This window comes from Botryllus schlosseri, chromosome 11 (genome assembly GCF_051294905.1).
Source record: "Botryllus schlosseri isolate E-star chromosome 11, Bs_hap1, whole genome shotgun sequence".
Classification (NCBI taxonomy): Eukaryota; Metazoa; Chordata; class Ascidiacea; order Stolidobranchia; family Styelidae; genus Botryllus; species Botryllus schlosseri.
In genome coordinates, this window is record NC_137246.1 from 581,593 (window position 1) to 604,416 (window position 22,824).

The window sequence follows — 22,824 nt, forward strand, 5'->3', positions numbered from 1 at the left end:
AATTAGTATGATCTAGTTGTCTTTTTCTGGTGTCTATTGACAATATTTCCTGTTGAGTAACAAATTGGTAGAGTTTTACACCAATTCCGCAATCATCAATCCGCATCTCGTACCACACCCCTTCCTGTTATGTGTATTTCCACAATCCAGGAAATGAAGCAAAGCTTTTCAGTCAACACTGCCAACCAAGGGGGAGTTCATTCCAACTCAAAAGGCGGCAAACTCGGAATCCGTAGCCTTTGCGTTTCTAACGACGCCAAGCTGCTTGCTGTCGGTGATCGAGCCGGCGTCATTCAGTGAGTGTTGAAGAGCTTTTGACTGGCCAGATGTGGAAATTCTGTAGATCCGAACTAGCTTTGAAGCTTATCCTATCCTATGTAGTCGTTTTAATTATTTCAAGTGAAAGTGGTGCGATTATGACACTTATGAAGCCCTTACGGTTCTATTGTTTTAGATACGTATCTGCTTTATCAGTTTGAGTTTGGTGGAGACGGTCAGAACTTAGCCTTTGCTTTGGTTTCAGTTATTTGTTCAGTCTCCATAACACAATGCATTGTTCTACCGTTATTGTTTTTACTTTATAGTTTTTATTTTTCTTTCACGATTTGTTTTGTCTGGAGTTTGTTTTGTGCTTTTGTGTCCCGAAAATTGTTCTCTCAACGCCAAAATAAATCATTTTGTCTTTTCAACGGAGATTACTCCCACCCCGACCTCATTCAAGAATGGGCATTGTCCGTTAAAAAGTAAATAATGCTGAAAACGCACATCTGTGTGGTGTATGACATCTAACTTGGCCTGATTCAGTGTAGGTTGCTCTGAAAATCTGAAGTTTTTTTGTATAGTCAAGTCCATTCATGTGAATTGACCTATTTATCAAATTATTTGCAGTCCATTGTAGTGTCACAATATTTACATGAGATGTTTACCCAAACAAATATAGGAATATTAACTTGGTCTCTTCGCAATCTATCACTGTCAAATTCATTCAGGTCAAAATGAGTGATGCTGTTTTTAATATAAACATTTTCGGAGCACTAACTCGGCAATTGAGCGTGCGTTATGATTTGGTAAAAACTTTAGATTCGGAATCGGAATTTAAAAAAAAATTTTATTTCAAGCCCGCTTTACAATGATTTACTAGTTGTGGACTTTGATTGTGGTAAATTCTGTTCGATAGTTAGGTTTATAGCCAACATAGAAACGATTCCTCGACAATACTCTTTGACTTGCTCGTTTAATCACAGATTTAAACAACTAGATAATTATAATTAGACTGATTGGAGCGAAATGCCGGCAATCTAATTCTAATCTAATTTGTGAAATGTTACGATGTGCTCATTTCAATTTTAATCTAATTTCCGATTTTCGTGAAAATACCGCATGGGAACTGTACAGTGCGAAACGAGCCAAGCTTGCTGTACACCAGTACAGACAATCAACTCTGGTTTTATATGGAGTGAACGGATTTTTGTTGGAAAGTTACAAGTTTTTTCGAATTCAGCCATTCTCAGTCTTATCTAGTTTGGAAATAAGCGTGTAGTTATTATCTAATTCTGATCCAATTTGAAAAAGCTGAGAATTTTCTAGCAGTCCAAATCTGTTTAATAAAATCCTTACATTACAGTATCTATAAAAATGATGACAACAACTCCCCGAAAGCGAAATTGCAAGTGGATATTCACGGCGGAGATGTTCTTTGCGTTTCGTTCGACCCTTCGAGCGGTATGCTGGCCTCTGCGAGCCGAGACAGATTCATACATGTGCTGGATTCCAATCACTCTCCGACGTACACCATACACGACCATTCTGCTGCTGTCACTGCCGTACAGTTTGCCTTTTTGAACAACAAGGTGTGTTATGCAGCTATCTGTGAATCATTCTGTAACTAGCTCACTGCCCTGGCCTAGTAAACCACTTTGTAACAATCTATCATGAAATAAAGTACTAGTACTTTTGGGCAGAGGTGTTCAAAGCAGTCAGCGTTGCTACTCAAGTAGATGTAACGGCGTAAATTTCTAGTCAATTACAAGTATCTAAGTAGAGATTTTCGGGAAATGCCAAAACGACTTCAAGCAGAAGAAGTGAAGCTAGTTTTGTTGACTTCAGGAACTCACTGCTTGCTGCTTGGACTTGAACCACAAAGATTTTAGGGACCAAAAGTACTTTCTCTATGGATTTGCGCCAGCTGTTGAGGGAGATAGAAATATATACAAATTGAAAAAATAGGGAAATGAATTGTAAAATTATGCAAAGTAATGAATATAATGATTAACTAAAATTTAAAAATCACAATATTATATTTTAGGCGATTTTTTTTTTTTGACATATCAAAAAAAGTTAAAGTTTTGTCAAAATTGTAGCGTTAGATCAAAAAATATCAAAATTATTCACAAAGTCAAAAATTTTTTGCAACCTGTATTTCGTTTGTATCGAAGATTTTGCACTGTCGGTGAACTTATCACTTGACATTTTACCGCTTGTAGCCTACTTTATAGGCCTGCCGTATTAGACGGCCCATCATCTGTTCATTTTGAATTATCTACTACTACTAGTTGCTGACGATTACCCCTGACGAGTGTCAGCCGATATTCGTGTTCATTTCAATATGAATATACTATTCATTGTAAATCATAAACATTCCAATGAAACAAATAGGTTGACATGGTGTTATGCTCAACATACGGTACCGCAATATCCTAACTGAAGCAAGACTGCATGGGCATTGCATGGTTCCTATATCATAAAGCGCATGATGAAAAATTGTGATGTAGACCAGTGGTTCTCAACCTTTTTCACCTCACGGACCGGTAAAATTTCAAAAAATGTCCGGCGGACCGGTGGACTTTCAAAAATTGAAAGGAAGCCAAAATGTAAAGTATGCAATCGTATTTTGCAATTATATGGTGCTATAGAGTGACATTTAGATGGTTTTGATCGCAATTAATTGTCTTTATGATGGCATCCATGTGTTTTTATGGTAGTGAGTCTGCTGAGTCGAGGTAAAATTGCCTTGTCCAGATAGACGTGCTACCGCCGAAAATCGTTTACGCAGTCTTTCGTGCCGGAGGCCGTGGGTTTAACCGGCCACGCCAACTCGAATAATATCCTTCTCTTTGACAATATCGAGAGAAGAAGCTTTTTGGAGTCGAACCAAGCACCTTTTCGTGCCACCTTGCTCATTGCCCACTACCACCAGCCGCATGATACTGTGGCAACTACGAACACAATGCGCCACACGAGAAGATCTTACAGCAGCTATACCAGTCATCCGCAAATCCGGGCCGAAAAGCACCTCGTCAGCCGACCCCAACAAACGTTGGTCTTGGGCCCCCACAGAGCGATAAGTCAAACTTCCGGTTTATTCGCCCCCAGACCCCACAGTTGGGTTGTTTTCTCGTGTACTTGTAAGCATATTCCTTCTACTCAGTTAGGCGGACAGTTTATGTTGCTTGATCGGCCCAAGAGCAAAACTTTTCGATCATTCATGACTGAATCCGGTTTTCTCGCTGCCGAATTTTTGGCACACCTTTCTGAGTCCCATGTTAGCCTAAACTTCATCATGTGTTGGTACGTCGTGCCGTGGTAGTGGCTGAGGCGGATATGCCTATTTCTATAAATCATGCGTATTTATTGGAGAAGGGCAGCTAATAGGCAAGACATTTTGTGACAGTAAATCGTGAAAAGCGCGAAAATAAATTGAAAAATGTTGGTAAAAGTTTCAAAAAATACGTTATGATACATGTTCATTTGCAAAATAATTGTAGCTCGGCCCCTCTCCAATTGGGCGGTTTGGGGTGCCCCAGTTACGGTTCTGCACAAAACGAAAGGATTGAAATCGAATGATCGCGCAAACTGTGCTGTTTAGCGACGAGTCAGCTCGTATCAGTTCTGTACTTGTCAGCTCGCATGTCGTCAAATGACACGTCTGGAACTTCAAGTCAAATCGAACATGTCTCCAACCCTAATGTTACCTCATGAAGTTGTGAATCAGTTTAAAATTTGATGTTTAATATAGTTTAACAATGGACAAGCCTTTAACATTGCATCTTGAAATTAAGGTATAAAAATTGTAATATGCCTGGCGGACCGGCAGGAATGTCGTCGCGGACCGGCACCGGTCCGCGGACCGGCGGTTGAGAACCACTGATGTAGACACCATTGTCAGAATGAAGCAACACGGTTTGTCACCAGCAGTGTACCCACAACTTCAGTTTTGTCAGCCAATAACTGCTGCTGTTCAACATTCTTTCTCCATTCTTGGCAAGCTACTTAGTAAGGACACTTTCTACCCGAGAACGTAGAAAAGCATCTTTCGTTGTACTACAACAAATTTTAATAATTTCTACCATAATGCGTTAAGTAACTACTGGAATTCTTCATAGGACCAGATTTTGTTAAAATAAAGTTTTTTCATGTGAAAATTTGTCAGTTTTTGAGTCAAAACAGTTTTTTTCGGGCCAAACTACTCCGTAAGGACAGACAGTTCCAACCAGAAATGAAGATAAGTAGTAAAATTCTAACGTTATGTGGGAAAACACCAAATTTTCATATGTTAGGTCAAAATTAAGTTTTTTAAAGTCTAGAAATGTCAAAATTTTGATTTCTTCCGTTTTCCAGGTAAAAAAAAATCGCCCTAATTATAATATAATTTATCGGAATTCTGATTTTTAGCATATATTTCTGTACTCTTCCGAAGAAATGTAGTTTTCACGAAACACATGACAGTCTGATGTTTTTTTCCGCTTACATTTTTTATTTTATTGTATACAGCTGCGGTTGATTTCGTGCGGAGTCGACAAATCTCTTTACTTTTGCACTGTGGAACAAAACGACGGGAAGGTAGAAATCGTGAGAGACCGACACATTGTGGAGAAGCACGCCATGCATGATATGGCCATTATGAGGTAATAAACCATTGGCGGAGTGGAACGATTTGGGTATTCTTATCAGAATTGAGTATTAATTCTAATATGTCGAGTCGAGGAGTGAGAGACATTTTTTGAGCACTGAAATCATACGCTCCTTAACAATAAAATCTGTCTTATTCAAGAGAATTCTACTTTCAATACTTTTTCTCAGCATGACAGCGTAGCCTTGAAATCTCCGTTGCTCATATCGTAGCATAAGATATGAGCAAAGTGATTCTGTGATAGTGTGAAAGTGATAGCAAAGTGATTCCCAACCTTTTGCAGTTCGCGCTCCACTTTTCATCCAAATTTCATTGTGCGACACACCAGACGTCCTTTCGCGACTCATGTTTAAACCACTGCTCGTGGGCACCAGGTTTTTTATGTTGTCAGTGCGTTATAGTTATCTAGTCGCGCCTGGTGTGAATATCTTTTCCAAATTCATGATGGCATTCGGTCGTGCTTCTCATTCCACGGCTGGATGCCAAGCTCCGCTCATATTTAGCACGTCGGTGTTGGTGGCGTGCGGCGGACATTTACGCGAGTACGACATCGATTCCGGTAAAAGCGTGAGATATTTGCGAGGCTCCGAAAACTCAACGACGATCATTCGGGTGACGACGGACTTGGACCAAGGTCTCATCGCCATATCCTGCGCCGACAAATTTGTTTATTTGTGGAATTACGCATCAGGTAACTCCATATTTTAATCATGGCGAGATTACCAGGCATTCCCAACCATTTTTCTATCGTAGCCTCCTGTGAAAATAGATTCGCCCCTTTTTTTAAACCTATTGAAAATTGAAGAAGCGGTATTTTAATTTAAAACTGATTTCTTATAGTAACCCTATCTAGAATCATATGATATAAATGCAACACACAACAGCCATGATAGTACATGAATTAATTATCACATGTTCGGTTGATGTGATGGTTGAGCTAAATTTTGCTGTGACAATGTAAGGAAGAATATAAACTCGAGATCAAGAAGTAGCTTTTGGCCCTACCAGCATTTTTTATAAATTTCGATTCACTTTGTTACTGACCCCTCTTCTTTTCGAAAGTAGTGAAGCAGGTTTCGTCTGCTTGAGTGACTTACTTGAATGGCGCTGGATTAAATGCTTTTATTTCGCTACTTTTTGGAGCCAGAAGGCTCATTTTTTCAATTCTGCCTGATAGAATGTACTTTCGCTACTGATTTGCATCATTTATGGAGAAAACAACGATTTTATGTGTTGTAAAACAAAATAATGTGATAATTGTTGTAAGTTGGTAAAACCTACTTGAGTACCGGTACAAGCTTTTCCAAATTAGACGAAACAAAATTAGTGAATTCACAAAAACATGGAAGTTGCATTTAATTCTGATTAAGAAAGAAATCCAACAAAATCAAGCTTAGTTCGTAGCGAATCAGAGTTGCTTCTCATAAGGACGAGAATGGAAAATGGCTGAACGGTAAGATTGTCTTCGTTCTACACTGTAGGCCCACAGTTCTGTAGCATTTTCAGGAAAGCCTGAGAGTAGGATTATAATTCCGGCATTTTGTTCAAATTAGCTGTATTTGACAACTAGAGTTATCTAGTTTTTTCAAATCTGGCCCTCATCTATTCTATATTTTTTCCAGGAGAATGTATCTTGGAACTGTCGGGGCACTCTGAAGTCTGCACGGCGCTGGCCTTTTTAAACTCGCCAACGGAACAAAATCTAATTACCGCGTCCGCGGACAGCTGCATTTTTGTATGGAAATTGCATCGTTGCGCTAAATTTGACGAAGTGCTCAATTATCGACTGCGACTCGACGCTCATCCCGAAAATCACAAAGAAAGCGACCCGGCACAAGTTTCCGATTTGAACCGGACCGATTATTTTGGCGGGGGAGATCTAGACCACTCGTTGAGCATGATGAAAACGCGCGACGACGATGTTTGTTTGAGTCCGGACCAGGGTAACGATTCCACGGGTAACGAACTGAGCGACACCCTGGCGTCAGACGAAGAAACGTCGAGGACGGGCGCCAACCTTTTGGACATGGACATGTCCTTGCCTACTTGGCTAACGGGCGAGAAAGATAAGGTGATCAAAAAGCAAGTGCCAGGCGGTAAATGGGCCAATCGCTTTCAGGTATGTTAAGTACTTACAAGTAGGGCTGAATAGTATATTCATATTGAAATAAACCCGAATATTTTCGGCTGACACTCGTCGGTGGTAATCGTCAGCAACTAGTAGAGAATATACAGCGCCATCCGACCAATGGGATCGCAAAGACCACTCATGTACGGGTTGCCAAAAACTCACATAGACAATGTCCCAGTGAGACCCATACTTTCCATGATCGGGTCTGCTCAACATCAGCTGGCAAAATGGCTTATTGACATTTGGAACCTGTTCAAGAATTGTATGGCACGGAATGTGTTTGTGATTCCTTCACTTTCGCTGTTGAAATACGAAACTTGGATTTGTTGAATCCAGTCGTGTTTCTGAGCTCATTTGATATCTCTAGTCTCTTTACAAACGTTCCGTTGCAAGAGACTATTGATATGTGTGCCAACGCGCTGTACCATGGTAAGGGACCACCACCATAAATCCCGTTGAGCTTTTACAGGCTGCAACCTGTTCTGTAAAGTTTAGCTTTAACAATGTCATGTTTAGACAAAAGGCGATGGGTATTGGGTAGTCCCCTGGGACCTATTTTAGCTAACATTTTCATAGGATATTATGAGGCGAGCTTCTCTCCCAGCATGAGTCCGTCAAACCACTGTTGTACTGCTGATATGTAGATGATTCTTTTGTCATATTCAGGAATGTGACTGAGTGTGATCAATTTTTCATTTCCTTAAACTCGCTTCACCAGGCCTTGCAATTCACAATTAAAAAAGAACGCAATAACTCACTATAATTTTGGAAGTCTTAGTTGAAAAGCACAATACCAACAAATTTGAAACGTCAGTCTTCAGGAAACCGACATTCACAGGCCAATACCTTCGTTGGAATTCATTTAGTCCTCAACGCAGAAAAATCAACCTCATAGGCACCCTCGTGCATAGAGCGTTAATGATATGTTCGGGTAACAAATGAGTTTAGAACTTGACAACATCCGCAAAATCTTACTTGATAACGGTTACCCTGAACACGTCATCAATCGCGACATAGAAAGGAAATTAACGCAATTCAATGCAGAAAAGTCAACGAAGCTGAACGAACGAACAACCAAGGATGTTTATATCCATCTACCTTGGATTGGTCCCATTTCCACCCGCTTTGAAAAACAATTATTTCTCCGATCAGTAAGTGTTACGACACAGTCAAAACCAATGTGATTTTTACGACTACACAACTGCTCCCTTCAACACGCTCCCTGCACTTCAACTAAGTAATGTAGTGTACAAATATAAGTGCCACTGTGATTGTGGCTATGTGGGAAGAACGTCAAAGCGTATGCAGGAACGCATAAACCATAAACATCTGAACGCATAAACGCATAAACATCTGTTAGATAATCCGATTTGTGCGAATAATTATCGAGACGACAGATTTCGCGTCGTTGGGAGGGGCCGTTCACACTTCCATTTGTGTGCCTTGGAGTCGACTTTTATCAAAATACACCAACCCAAACTCTGTCAACAAAAGGAGTTTGTCCACCTAAAAATAGTACATTGAACACTCTCTCTCTCTCTCATGCTTGTGTCGTCATATTTTGTGATTCGATTGTTGATATACAATGTTCTTTCTAATTCTCTACTAGTTGCTAACGATTTCCCCTGACGAGTGTCAGCCGAAAATATTCGGGTTCATTTCAATATCAATATACTATTATTTGGCATTCATTGACAGAATCAATATAACTTCCTGGACACGCCGCGTACCGTGACGGACTGGGACGACATGGCAGACAGAGACGACAACATCAGCCGGGACTCCTTGTCTGAAAACAGCGACTCTGGCGAAGTATGCCAAAACGGTACGGGCACTCCTGGCAATGAAACTATCGCAGACAGCATGGAAGATATCGTAAATAACAAAGACGAATCATCTCAAGCGATTCTCGGAGGTACAGAACTTCAATATACATTAGAATAGTCAATTCAGCTTAAAGTAAACGCGAATATACTTCGATATCAAGTAGATTTTTCCTACTTGCACTACTTTCTCAAATTGTTATGATTTTTACTACTTCTACTTCTACCTCAGTTTTCAAGTCAAGACTTGGCCTAGAATACGTAACTCTTTCACATACTTAGACATCGCTACTTCTACTTTTACATAATCAGCAATTCACGACACTACTTTTACCGGAGTATACAACTCAATAATAAATTGATATTGAAATGAACGAGAATATTTTCGGCTGACACTCGTTAGTAGTAATTATCAGCAAAGAATTGAAACAAACGTCGTATGTCAACAAAGTAGTCACAAAATGCAACTACTTCTACTTGACGGTTTTCAGTGTTCTAGGCAAAACTAGACCTGAAATAGTTACTTTTGTACTTACCTAGCAAGTTCTACTTGAGTATACAATGTGAATAAATTATTCCAAGATGAATCGGCCACAAAGTCTCCGATAGCATCAGAGACATCAAACGTGGCGCAGGACTCAAAAGTTTCGCCGGGATGTGACAGTGTCTCTGATATGTGCAAAGAGAACGACACGCACACGACTAGCACGCCGTCAGACGGAGACAATATGGTGACCAACAATGAATCTAGCGACGCAGCAAATACGAAAGAGTCTTCGGACGCTACCTTTGATGAGAGCTTGGTTTTTGAGGAGGCTGTTTCCAATCAGCCCGACTCCGCTCGAACAAATGGTGGGTGACGATTTTAGCAGGGTTGTAACCGAGTCACAAGTTAATCCTACGTCCATAGTTTTGACTCGGGTCAAGCTGAGTCATTTCCAATTCATCACCGAGTCACAGCGCCACAACACTGTTTGAGTGATATTCAATGTCCGCATTCAAAATAGAGTTATTGTCCTCTAATTTTGAAAAACTGAAAGTTTTCTAGTTGTCCAACTTTTCTCACCAGAACACTTTTGACAGGGATGTAACCAAGTCACAAGGCTCCGAGTCGCAAGTCAATTTCACTTTTATAGTTTTGACTCGAGTCAAGTCGAGTCATTTTCAAATCACCACCACGTCAAGTCCAAGTCAGCGAGCAGAGGGTTGAGTCTGAGTCCAAGTTATTGTGTTCACTGCTCAGTTTCCGGTTCAACTCTGGTGATATTGAATGGTTCGCATTTATAATATACTAATTTCCTCACGTTTAGCAGTTTCTGGTCGCATTTTCAAATACCAGTGCCAATAGAAAAAAGCCCAATAGTGTGGTTACTGGTTACTTTACTATTCTTCGAAATGACAATGAAATGTCGGTCTTGGCCGTCTTGGTCGAGTCATGAGTCAATACAATACACAGATTGAATCGAGTCGAGTCATTTGCGTATGTTGAGAAAATGACTCGAGTCGTCAGAAAATCGTGACTCGAGTTGAGTCATGCCTCGATTCATTACAACCCTGACTTTTGAAATGTTGCGTATTCTATGTAAAGTAGTTTGATAGATGAGTTGATTTAGATTCACTGTAACATGAACCGATTGTTTTTTATACAGGCGGTGCGACATTGTCTAGCAACTACGAGTCTGCGGTAGAAGGCAGTGACGATGGCGTGATATCATCGCCAGTGCATACCACCGCAATGCCAGAAGAATCAGGGCCAGAACACAATTCTGTGCAGCCTGTAAATGACGCCGCAACAAATAATGGCGGCAGCATCAGTAAAGAAGAGTCTGCTGCCGAAGGTCAAGTCCATAAACATGAACAAAACCCAGTCGAATCAGGAGATCCAAAGATACCGCCGGCCTTTGCGGATTTTCTCAAAAATCTGGACAGGAAACGTCCGAGAAGCACGCCAAAGTCTCTGCCTGTCCGTAGACAATATCATTTCGACCAGCCCCAGAACGGCAGCGATGCGCGCACTTCAGCGTTACCTACTTATTCTTTGACGTCCTTTGAAAAGAATGATGCTTCACAAAGTACAAAAGGTGAGTGTTGAAATCCGATAAATCCGATAATTCTACTTGTCTAATTTGACTAATCAGAGCGAAATGCGGATACTCCAATTCTCATTCGAATTTCCTGAAATTTCTACAGAACTATTGTGCAGGGTTGTAATGACTCGATTTGAAATTTTTTGTTGACTTGACTTGACTCGAATCATTTTCAAATCATCAAATTTAAAATGACTCGATTCACTCGAGTCAATTCATATGTTGACGACTCGACCAACTCACATGACTCGAGACGTTCTAGTCCTGACTCGATTCATTACGATCCTGGAAAATGCATTGAAATCATTCTCTTGGTTAATGCACTCTTAGTTGAGTGAAGATGCTTATGGCTTGCATATTCACCGTTTTTGAGGCAGTTTGTTAGGACACCCAATGATATTAGTCATCGTAAAATGCAGTACTCGAAAATACCGGTCAGGCCTAATCATTTTCGGTGTTTTGTGAGGTAGAGTTTCCATAGTAAGCTATTGCCAACATTCACATAACAGCCGATTAGTCCTTGATATTGATTTACTCAGTCATTAGCTACAGCGCGCATATGATATTTCTCATGACAATTATGTCATCCTCTTCACTACTATTTTGAGCATGTAGCAGAATGCACATTACTCTGGATAAATATTACTCAGAAAACGTCTGGCTGTTGTACTTCCTTGTATGTGAATTGCATTTCTCGCTGCATTCTTACTTCATGGAATGGAAAAAACGATCGATTTGCAAAACAAATTGGGAGATTAATTAGCACTGCTTGTATATAGTAGGATTTCAGTGGTTTTTTTGCCTATTATGTAGTCGGTACCCGTTGTTTTATCTCCACACTGCATATTTATGTAGACCTGCAAATGCATGGGTAAGCTGCACCATTGCATTCACGATTCACTTGCACTTATTGAAATGTGACCCCACTCAAAGCAATGGCCAGTGATGGAGAACTTCTACTTTTGGTAATGCTGATGTAGGTTTTCTTGCTTGTACTTCTACTTTCACAATTTTTAGTCGAAACTTGTTCACTTTCCACATTTCGAGTGAAGCTGTCATAAACACTGCCAGAAATCGCGTGGAAATACAGAGATATGATACACCATTTCCTTGCTATTTCACTCCGAATTAATTTGTCTCCTTTTTTGAAAGGAGACGAGTCCACCACGTCTGCAGGCTGTCAGAAGGTCGTGGAAAATCTCGTGAATGCATATGAGGAAGCAGAGTCTATGTATCAAAAAGTAAGAGAAATTGTGCTTGACCAAATGACCATAGTCTCAGCCATTCGCAAAAGCTACCAAAGGGAAATTTTGCTGTAGTGATTCCAAAATCGAACCAAATCCTGCCTTAAGTAGAAGTAGGTGATGAACACGGAACAGAGGCGATCGGTAACGAGATGGTCCTACTTTTGTAAAGTAGTCAAGTAGATTTTGCCACATGCACCGCTTGAGTGGTCATGTTTTTTTACTGCCTTCGTTTCAACCTCAACAGTGGTTTAGAGAAAACTGCTCACTTGTGTCATTTTAGATTTTAGAAAGTGGATGATGGTTTTGGAAAAGTTTGCGTGACTTTTCAGAGTGAAAGCGTCAAAAAGAACTGTGCGAAATAACCATGACGGCAACTGATAAATATTTTCTATGAACAACCAAAAGTACGCAACCCCCGAGCAAGTCTGCTTTCTGAACTACTTGCCCGAGCACACATTTTGTACTTGTGCTTCCACGTCCAGACGTTTTGACACGTCTTGGGAATCGCAACATCCAATTGAGAAGTGATTTACTACAATACCCGTATTTTTTAGACTATCGCCTGAATATGTCGTTGAAAGCGAGGTTCTAACCAATGTTCCTTCTAAGCTGCTCACGTGCTGACACGGTCTCTGCGCACAGAAAATCTGAAATGACGACCTTTCTCTTAGTCGTTACGCACTGTTGTCCAAGAGTCTGCGCAGTGAGTGGGTGAGTGTGCGCTGACTCGTCAAAAATTAGAGGGAACATTGGTTCTAACCAAGTCTCAAGGTTCCGAGTCGCAAGTCAATCTCACTTTTACAGTTTTGAATTGAGTCAAGTCGAGTCATTTTTTATTCTCCACCGAGTCAAGTCCAAGACAGTGAGTAGAGGGTCGAGTGATGGTCACAGTGTTGTGATTGGAGTCCGAGTCCAAGTCATTGTGTTCACTGTTCAGTTTTGAGTTCAATCCGGTTCAACCCACCTTTTTTTTCAACTCTGCTCAAGTCATATAGATTGGCTCGCATTCATCATATCGTATTTTCCTAAGTTAAAACACTTTCTGGCCCTATTTTCCAAGTATCAGGACTAATAGACCAAATACAAATCATGTGGTGACTTTACTATTCTTCGAAGTTACAATGAAATTTCTGTCTTGGCCACCGTGGTGTCGAGTCATGTGACTTGGTTCGAGTCATGCACAATGACTTTGGTACAAGTCGAGTCAAGTCATTTTACGCATTTGAAAAAATGACTCGAGTCAAGTCGAGTCACCAAAATATCGTGACTCAGTCGAGTCATTACAACCCTGGATGAAAGTGACCAGTCGTTTAGTAAACTAATTAGAGCAACACGCCGGTAATCTAATTTGTGAAATGTTTCAAGCTCTCATTTCAATTCTACTCAAATTTTTGGTTTTCCTGAAAAGACTATAGGAGAACTGTATGGTGCGAAACGAGCCAATCCCTGTGTACAGTAGCACACACATTGTTCTTTTTGAGGCTAATGAGAAGCAACTTGATATGATATGAAATGAACTTGATTTTTGTGGTATTTTGTTGGTGTTGTTTCATTCAATCTCTAAGTTTTGGCGAATTCAATCACTCTCGTTCTAGTGTAATTTGGAACAAAACTGATCTAATTCCATTCGAATTTGTAAAAGCTGAAATCGTGGCTTATGCTGTCCGTGCGTTGTCAGGTATCGAAAGAAGACAAAAGTTCCCGCGCCTTGCTGCAATCCACATTCTCGTCTCTGGCCGCCAGAATCGAACGCTTGCAACTGGAAACCGCGAAACGCAGCAATGATCCAGACTTGCAGGTCTTATTGCGCGAGTACTCCGATAAACTCTGCGCCATGGTCAGTGAGGAATTCAAGAAAAAATCCCTTATCGAAGAGTGACGTGTTTTACGATGATTCTCGTCATCATTTGGGAGAATTTTCAAATTAGTTGTGTATTACATGACGGGCGCAGCCAAAAACAAGCTGTTTGGACGCGGTTCGTTTCTCCTCACTGTCATGTGTATCGTTGACGGATTACGGCCGTGATTGTTGCTTGGGCAAACAATCGCGTACGCCACTGACATTGGAATGTGTAAATGAATAATGAATTGAATTGGCTCTCCGATATGCGAACCGACTCTATGGTTCCACGACATTTGAGAATGCGAGACGGATGACTTGCGCGTGTGAATTTACATCCCCAAAGCTAGCCTTAATCCTAGTTTAACTTGTGAAATGTAAAACGAGTGAATTTGTAACCCTTAAAACCAAACCTACCCCGAAATCATACTGTACGGTACCCAAACCCTGAAGTAAGGTTGTTCGAGAATAACTTTTTCTTCAACTCTTATTTGTTGTTCAGAAAATTGTTTGGTTGGCTAAAAGGAGCGGTGCACCTAATTCGGCTCCATTCCAACCTGTAGAAGCGAAACAATTGGGGTGGGAAAATTTTAAATTTTATTTAAAACAGATAAACCCCATGAAATCGTTACGTTGTCAATAACATCGCTACTACTGGTTGGAATGGAGCCAGGTTTTGTGTGCACCGATATTTCAGCTTAACCAACAATTTTATAGAATAGTTATTATAATTTGAAGAAAAAGGGTTTTACGAACAACCCAACCCTGAAGCTAGGCCTGCACAGAACATACAACTATCTTTAGCCTCAAGCCTAACCCCGAAGTCAACCCTTTTCCTTTACCATAACCCTTACCCTAATTTTAACCCACACGCTCAAGTGTCGCGTAACAATATCTCCACTGGTACTGGACTATACATGCCGATTATGTTAATTGGCCTCTACTGTGAAAAAGTTCAACATTCAGGTAACTGTAGGTTTTGCCACGTAAAAACGTAGCAGTTTGGCACACTGTATTACGGCATGTCATTTCGAGTGTATGATGCGGTTCAACGTCTTTTCTTCAGCACTTTCACTGTTTTTTTCTTGGCGCTAATTGTGTTCATATATGAAGAGCTTCTTGGAGGCATAGAACTTCAACATACGGCATACATATTCATGTATGTTCTGCATTCCATTTGCGCGCGTATATTTTTCAGATATAATCATGTTATTCCCAGCCATCGCTCGTCGACTATTGAGATATTCGGAATTCCTTTTGTAGCACTGTTCATTTTTCTTCTTACATTGTGATATTGCCGCCTTGGGAATCATTTCCACTATTTCGTTACTCTTTTCACTAATGTTATTTCGAAAGCTTGCGAAATATATGCGGTCTGGACGAGTCACGTGCGTTTTTCGAAAGCATGGACAAGGCAGTTGTGTTATGGGCCGGTCAGTCATTATATTTAGACTTGACTGGGAGACTGCGTAGTGGTGACAAGCGCCCACCGCACAGGCGGCACGCGTTCGATTCCACGTCTGGGCTCCTCTTCTCCGCGTCGCTGTTCTTACGTCGTCGACGAAAACGACCCGATGAAAGAGCGCACTCGCAAAGAACGGCGAAAAAGGAACTGTGACATCGGGCAATACGCCGAGGTGGATGCCAGTTTAAGAGATCGCAACTGGGTCGTTCGGCATCATCCTATATGTTCATCACATAGCATTGTGTCTTGTAGCATTCTACATTGTGTGTAATTATCGTACAAACCACTGTATTTTCGAAATTCGCAACTACAACTGGAACTATTCAATTTTTGAAAGTCGAAACTAGAACTACTCTATTTTAAAACTCGGAACTAGAACCAACCAACGACCTTTAAAAGTCCGCAACTTTCTAAAACAAAAACTAGTTCAAATTCCAAAGCAATTCATGAAATTTTCTTTTATTGCATCGACTTTCGACATTACAAGTTTTAAATGGGAGGGTTTCGACCACCAACGTCTCTGTTATCGGTAGGGCAAGTTTTTGTTGCACTTAAATCGTGCGAAAGTTGCCCTTAATGTTAAAAGTTGCATTTATCACATGCACATGTTGCAAAATACCAACAGTCACTGCTCTATAAAAACAATTGCCCCAACTGACAACTAGCACTCTAGCCTCCTTCAATCAGTCTCTGAAGCATTATTTAGTGACAATCTCCTGCCTTATGCCCTCGTACTCATTTCTCAAGAAAGCAGGACACTCAGAAATTCCCGAATGTCCTCTTTGTTCGCGTTTCGAGTTAGTCGCTTATACTTTAAACAAATGATTCATTTCCATAAATTACTGTGACCGTGAAACATGCTGAATTGCTAGAATTCGCGGGCTGAATCTGAAAAATAAATCGGAATTGTTTATTTTTGCGTCTGATTTCGGGACTTTACTACCAAGAAAATGTGAAACAGCATCAAAAGTAACAATCTTACTAGATCTATCCGATAAACTATTGTTTGCTCATCCTAGCACGTCAGTACACATAAGCAAAACACTGAATATTGCTATAGCTATATAACCATTTTTTTTCGCTTGTCACATAAAAGTTACAATCGCTGTTGCAGAAAATTGTCACAGCGCCAGAAAAATGAATAAGTTGTTCGCGTACCCCAGTTTGATAACCCTGGTTTAGAAACATACCGGCGCACCCCAGCAAAGATTTCTGCATTGTAACTTTTATTGGGATAACTAGCAGAACCCAAATCGGCAGGGAGGAACTAAGAACATGCGGAACGGACCACATGTAGGCTACCTTCGATAGTTGTGGTCTTACCGGTTGTGTGTGACTCTTTCAGGACATTTCCCAATGCATGCAATAAAACCACGCGGTATTTGGCATTTTCAGAGTGGTAAATAGTCAAGGTTCCGATTATACCAGCGATGTCAACGGTTAGGTGCATGAGAGAGAGAGAGAGTCTTTATTTTCATTCAACCAAAATACATAAAAACAGACGACAATGATGGTGGGTGGTACAGAAAATACCGTAGGTTAGTTATATATAGTCTAACAGTTACACTTGACTCTATACAGTCTGGCTGTAACAAACGTTAGTTCAAAAAGAAAAAGTAAACGATGGTAGGCCTATAGCAATTGATCAATGAAGCAATGCCTGCATGGGCTGGGCAAGGTAGGACAACAGTGTTAATATACGACAACAGGTGATTAAGTGGGTCGTGTGTGAATCTATAAAGGCAATTCACGGATATGTGGTGGTAATTCATTCAAGATGATAGGTCCTGAGTAGTCGATAGATCTCTTAGTTAGATTGCTATTGGGTGGGGGTAAGTAGATATTTCCCTTTGACGAGGATCTCGTGTAATGGGAGTGGACATTTTAGCAGGTATGAAAAAGTCATCAAACGCATGCGACATTCGGTAGTCCCTGGGAATTGACAATCAATAGTTGGGATTTCGCGGCGTTGTTGAAAAGGCTATTATTGACAACTTGGGTAAACACTATTCTCTCCATGAAGCTGACAAATTGGCAAATCCGTCTCGAATGAGATTATAGACAACGGCCTTGTTAAATTTAAATCCATGCATTATAATCTGACTATTATTGATATAATAAAATGGGTAATTCCACTTCAGTGGAATAGGCAGGTTGAGCATGATAGATTGAAATGCCAATTTAAGCTCAGGCCTGGCCGTCGCATGTATCATAATAGAATCATGCAGATCTGTCAGATTGTCACGGGTAGCCAAGTTCATAATTTGCCAAACACACATATCGTCGGTTGCAAGAGAAAGTTGATTCTTGAGCAAGTTATGCGAGTGTTCGTTTTATGTTTGCTGAAGAATTTCTCAATGGCAGTTAATCACCCTGTACTAAGATTAACGACCCTGCGTAACATGTTGTAAGGCTGAGTAGCGTGTGTCTGGTATCAAAGACTACTCCAAGTCGTTTTGACGTGGCCCTGTCTTTTTTCTAACTATCGCAATCTTGTGATGTTTTGAAACGATGAAATTAAAAAACCGATAGGCCTACTTATACTGCAGTGTTGGCTTGGGCCATGGTTAGGCTGTTTTCCCAAGGATTGTCTTAGTCCGGAGAGATGTGCGGGTCGCAATTCGTGACATATATCTGTTGAAACGTAATATTCGTCATCAATAGTCCGGGCATCAACTGCTTTATTTGTGTGAGTTGTATAGGCTTCGGACGAAACATCATGCCTACCCTCTAAACCAGCGGTTCTCAACCGGGGGTCCGCGGACCCCTAAGGGTCCGCGAAGCAATTTCAGGGGGTCCGCGAGACCTCTAAATTTTTTAAATGGTTGCTAACCTAATTTTCATTTCATTTTTTAATTTGAGAAAGCACGAGGCAGTTTCGCACCACAACTACCAAAATCTCATGACTCATAGCATCATCATAATCGTCTGAAATGGACTATCGTATTGTGGAAACTCATTTTCATTGCCAATTTTCCAATAACCTACTGATACAAACATATTACTGTTTAGAGACGTTTTGTTGGGGTTTGTGGAAAAATAATAATATGGAGATAGTAACGTCAATCAGGGTGACTTCGTAATGACTGCGAAACCTTCTCGATTTAAAGTTGTCAGACTCATCAAATTAGTGAACAGTCGTGAGAAATAAAAATTTCCGAAGTATTTCCCTAATTTGTCCCAATGCAGGGATTGAAATCTCGCCACGAAATCCATTTTATCCTGTGATATACATGACCACTATTTGAGCAGCTTCTTGGAGGTACAGAACTTCAATATACAATTGAATAGTATATTCATATTGAAATGAGCCCGAATATTTTCGGCTGACACTCGTCATAAATCGGACAATGATATACCTGCTCTTGAAGCTCGACAATCAGATTTGGCGCATTCTTATTGCGGATGCCCTATCGACAAGGCTGATTTTTTTATGAACAAGGAGTGTTTCGTTGCTATCAAAGCATTACGCTTCAACCCTGAAATTCATATCACCAGTTATATTGGTATGCAGCCTTGTCTTGTTAATGTTCAATTGTTCATGGTCGAAAATGTTTGCTCGTAAATATATATATAAGCCTGAACAGAACAAGTCGTTTCATGACAGTCTTTCTCTGGTTGGAAAACGTGGATCCATTCTTTGCAGCATAAAATTTGTCTATACTTTTAGATTAGGATTTCACTTTGACGGTGGAAACTCTCTGCGGGCCGAATCCTGCCCGTTGTCCGTATGCTGCCCGTCCCTACGCTAGATGGTGGACGTGATATGTTCTTAAAATATGTGTTTCTTCATTTTGGTGCCATAAATGTTGCGATCACACCAAAAGTATCGTCGGTTTTTGGCACTCCTCGTTCAAATCAAAACGAAGACGCGGATTTTCAAGACACAACCACGTACTTCAAGAAATACAGCAGCAAAATTAGTTTTGAAATAATAAAAGTCCACCAATTTCTACATAAATAGTATGATGTTATCATCCAGAAAAATCATTATTTTGCTGTTTATCACAAGCCTACAGTTCATATTTGCACAAGACAGATGAAGGTTGCACCATAATAGAGCTAAAATTGAACTAAAACTTGAGGGGGTCCGCGAGGGTCCGTGATGGTCAAAAGGGGTCCGCGAAGCCAAAAAGGTTGAGAACCACTGCTCTAAACGCTCTTCCTCCCAAGGTTTAACTTGAGGCCCATATTTTAGAGTGATCCAAGACTGCATTTGCGGGTCGCATGGTGGATAAGCAAAGTGACGGAAGCCAAGAGGGTGGGAAGTCCAATTTAATAATCCACCAATGTTTTTTCATTGTGTTTTACGTACTTCTCGGCGGTCTCTTCTCTATCTACTTGAAACTCAACGTACGAGTCTGAAAAATATCAAAAAATAGCAGTACAATATTGTATAATCTCGGTGATCGACAAGCGTGAGAGTGTCTTCCGCGGCCCTTTCTACTAGTTCTTTTCCATTCATTGTGAGTGCTTTCTTTCGTCGGGTCTTTTTCTGGGCTTTTTTGTCGCCGTAAGAACGGCAACGGCAGGGGAAGAGGAGCCCAGATAAACCTCCGGCGGGAATCGAACGCGGTTCGCCTGCGTGCTTATCGTAACCACTACACTATCTCCCCTGCGTACCGGCATTTCAGATCATAAATAGTCTTATCCTTGTGACCTGAACAATTAGACGTTCCCTGCATTTTCAAAGTCATCATCTCCACCAGACTTACCGCTAACTTTCATCACGTGGACTGAAAGGCAACAAATAATTTAGTGACACATGGAATAACCAATAATATTGGCAGAATTCATTCGAAAAATTCAACAATCAGATGCACATAGAAACCAGATGCATATATATAGTAGGCCCACCAGAAGTCAAATCGATCACCTTGTGGTGGAGCCCAGGCCAGTGTTATTTGAGTGGGAATTGGCTTAAAAGTGTTGTTTCGGTCCTGCCTATAACACACAATCACATATCTGCGCCGACCTAACAGTATAGCAGACCTGTCAAACATACGGCCTGCGGGCCAGACAATTTCATCCAGCCCGCGAAAAAATCTGTTGCAGACCAAATGACAATACCGACCCTAGCAATCACTAAATATCAAATTAGAGATGGCCCAATAGTCTATAGGTAATCCACGGAGTATATTAAAATGAATACACTCCTGTATACAACATACAGGCAAAGCATTGTCAGTGTGGCGTCATGTGTGTTCATACCTCATTTCAAAACCCACTAGGGTGCGCTAAAGAATGTTCAGAATTGGGGTCGCGAAAATATGGTAACCCTAGGCTAGCAACACTGAAGTTCTGCGAAATTCGTAATTCGTAGAGCGTTATTTCAGATTATAGTGAAAATTCGGACCAGACCTCTCGCGATAATTCTACAGATCTTACTTTGAAAAGCACTCAATTCGTTTAGGGCAGTGTTACGTGACCTGTGTCGCGGACCGCTTAATGCTCTTGGGCGGTTGCGTGGACCCTGATCATTTCCGACCAGCCCTAATGTCGACTTCATATGTGTTCTAGTTATCGCATAAAAGCTACCTGGTGAATAAAAAAGGTTATCGCGCGTGTGACCTGTGCTGAGGGCTGAAAAGAAGTTAAAATAAGGATGTAATTCCGAAATAACGAATGATATTAAAATGATGTTATAATACTAGTCGGCCCTCAAGATTACCGGACCACAGTCTGACCTGTCGACCTCGATCGCCTACCGACCCATGCAGCATTCATTCTTGTCGCTTCTTTTTATGATATCTCTATCCCTTATTTACATGCTGTAGGCCAGGGTGTGTGTGTTATAAAAGACTACTCCAAGTCGTTGCGGACCCTCCTATCTTTTCATTATATCGCAATCTTGTGGTGTATTGATTTAATAGAAATTTTAATAAACGGTGATGATGATGAACAACGTTTCAACACTGGCTCTTCATGGATGATGGAGCCCTTAAAACCAGGGCTTCGGAGCAGCCGTAAATTTGCATTGCTCCAGCTCCGGCTCCAGCTCCGGAGCAGCATTATTACCACTGCTCCGGCTCCAGCTCCGGCTCCGGCTCTGAAAACTATCGAAGGTGTCTGTCTGTATCAGGGGTGAGCAACCCGCGGCCTGCGGGCCATATGTGGCCCGCGAGAAGGCTTTGAGTAGCCCGCGAGCTAATTTCACATTATATTATCGAAATTCTGTTATATTATCGAAATTGAATTGCTCAGATTGTGAACTCGCTAGGCCAACCAAAAATATGATTAGTCTGGCCGCGGCACTTGGGATGTTGATGACTGGACTAAAATATCAGTTTCGACGCATTGGCAGATACAGGGTCCAGTCACATTTTTAGTAAATCGTCGTATATTACAATAAACTAAAAAAGCACTCTACTCCGTGCCACAGCATTAAAATTCTGATGCGGCGTTTTAACACTGGCACTGTACTCATTACCATTAGGCCATACAGCTCAATTCAATCTTTTAATGTGCGATTATTATTCAACTGTAACTGTAGTAAGGGCAAAATGGGCGGATATAACGACGTGATCAATAGAAATTCGATTTGTACCAAATGGCCAATGGTTTGACGTTCGATATTGGTGCACTCGTTACCAGTCCATCCGGTGTCGATCAAGTTTATCGGAATAATATTTTCCCGTTGAAATGAATCGAATAATCGAAATAAACACTGTGCCATGCACATTGCGCCATGCCATGCCCATAACGAATTAAACTATGCAGTATGTACATTGCACATTTACAAGTTTACGAAACAGATGATTACAAATTGGAAATCGCGTATTAAATCAGTAGTTTGTCTCCAACATAGAATACTTTGGGGTTTTGGCCTAATCTTCTGCCGTCCCCTATTTAAGCTCGAAAATCCTTACTGGAGTGAATGACAATGATGCGCAGTAATGAATTGCAATTAGCAAGTATAACTGCATACTCGCAATAACACTGTCCACTTTCGTGGCCCGACTAAAGAACTAACACGAAAAAACGAGTATTTGCTTATCCGATTCATAGCAATGATGAGACGGAATTTCTCGGCTCGCGCTCGTCATATCGACATGTGCAACGAAATCACGTTTTTATACTCTGTCCCATTTCGCGTAATACATAGTGATCATTATTTTCGAACCGTATACAATTGGCCAACAAGGTTGTGCTGATGATGAAATTGCGGGTATGCCGAATACCCACAATATTCCCAGGCATATTTCGCATACCGAGGTTCGGCACTCATGTATGAAAATTGAGCATTGAACATACGACTGCTCTGCTGTTAAACCCCCAGGAACATGGTTAGTCGAAAAATGTAGCGCCAAAGAGATAAAGAT

General features: G+C 40.9%; 1 protein-coding gene across 1 annotated transcript in view; it reads left to right on the forward strand.

The window, feature by feature from the left end:
* LOC145449611 (mitogen-activated protein kinase-binding protein 1-like) overlaps nt 1-15,420 on the forward strand; it is a 30,955-nt gene extending 15,535 nt beyond the window's left edge. The window contains exons 9-18 of the mRNA XM_080328003.1: nt 151-296; nt 1,625-1,850; nt 4,771-4,904; nt 5,413-5,600; nt 6,532-7,028; nt 8,739-8,955; nt 9,446-9,715; nt 10,513-10,944; nt 12,103-12,191; nt 13,876-15,420. Coding sequence (XP_080184129.1) covers nt 151-296; nt 1,625-1,850; nt 4,771-4,904; nt 5,413-5,600; nt 6,532-7,028; nt 8,739-8,955; nt 9,446-9,715; nt 10,513-10,944; nt 12,103-12,191; nt 13,876-14,076 — 2,400 coding nt within the window. The 3' untranslated portion in view covers nt 14,077-15,420. The remainder of the gene's footprint in view (nt 1-150; nt 297-1,624; nt 1,851-4,770; nt 4,905-5,412; nt 5,601-6,531; nt 7,029-8,738; nt 8,956-9,445; nt 9,716-10,512; nt 10,945-12,102; nt 12,192-13,875) is intronic.
* The last annotated feature ends 7,404 nt before the right edge of the window (nt 15,421-22,824 follow it).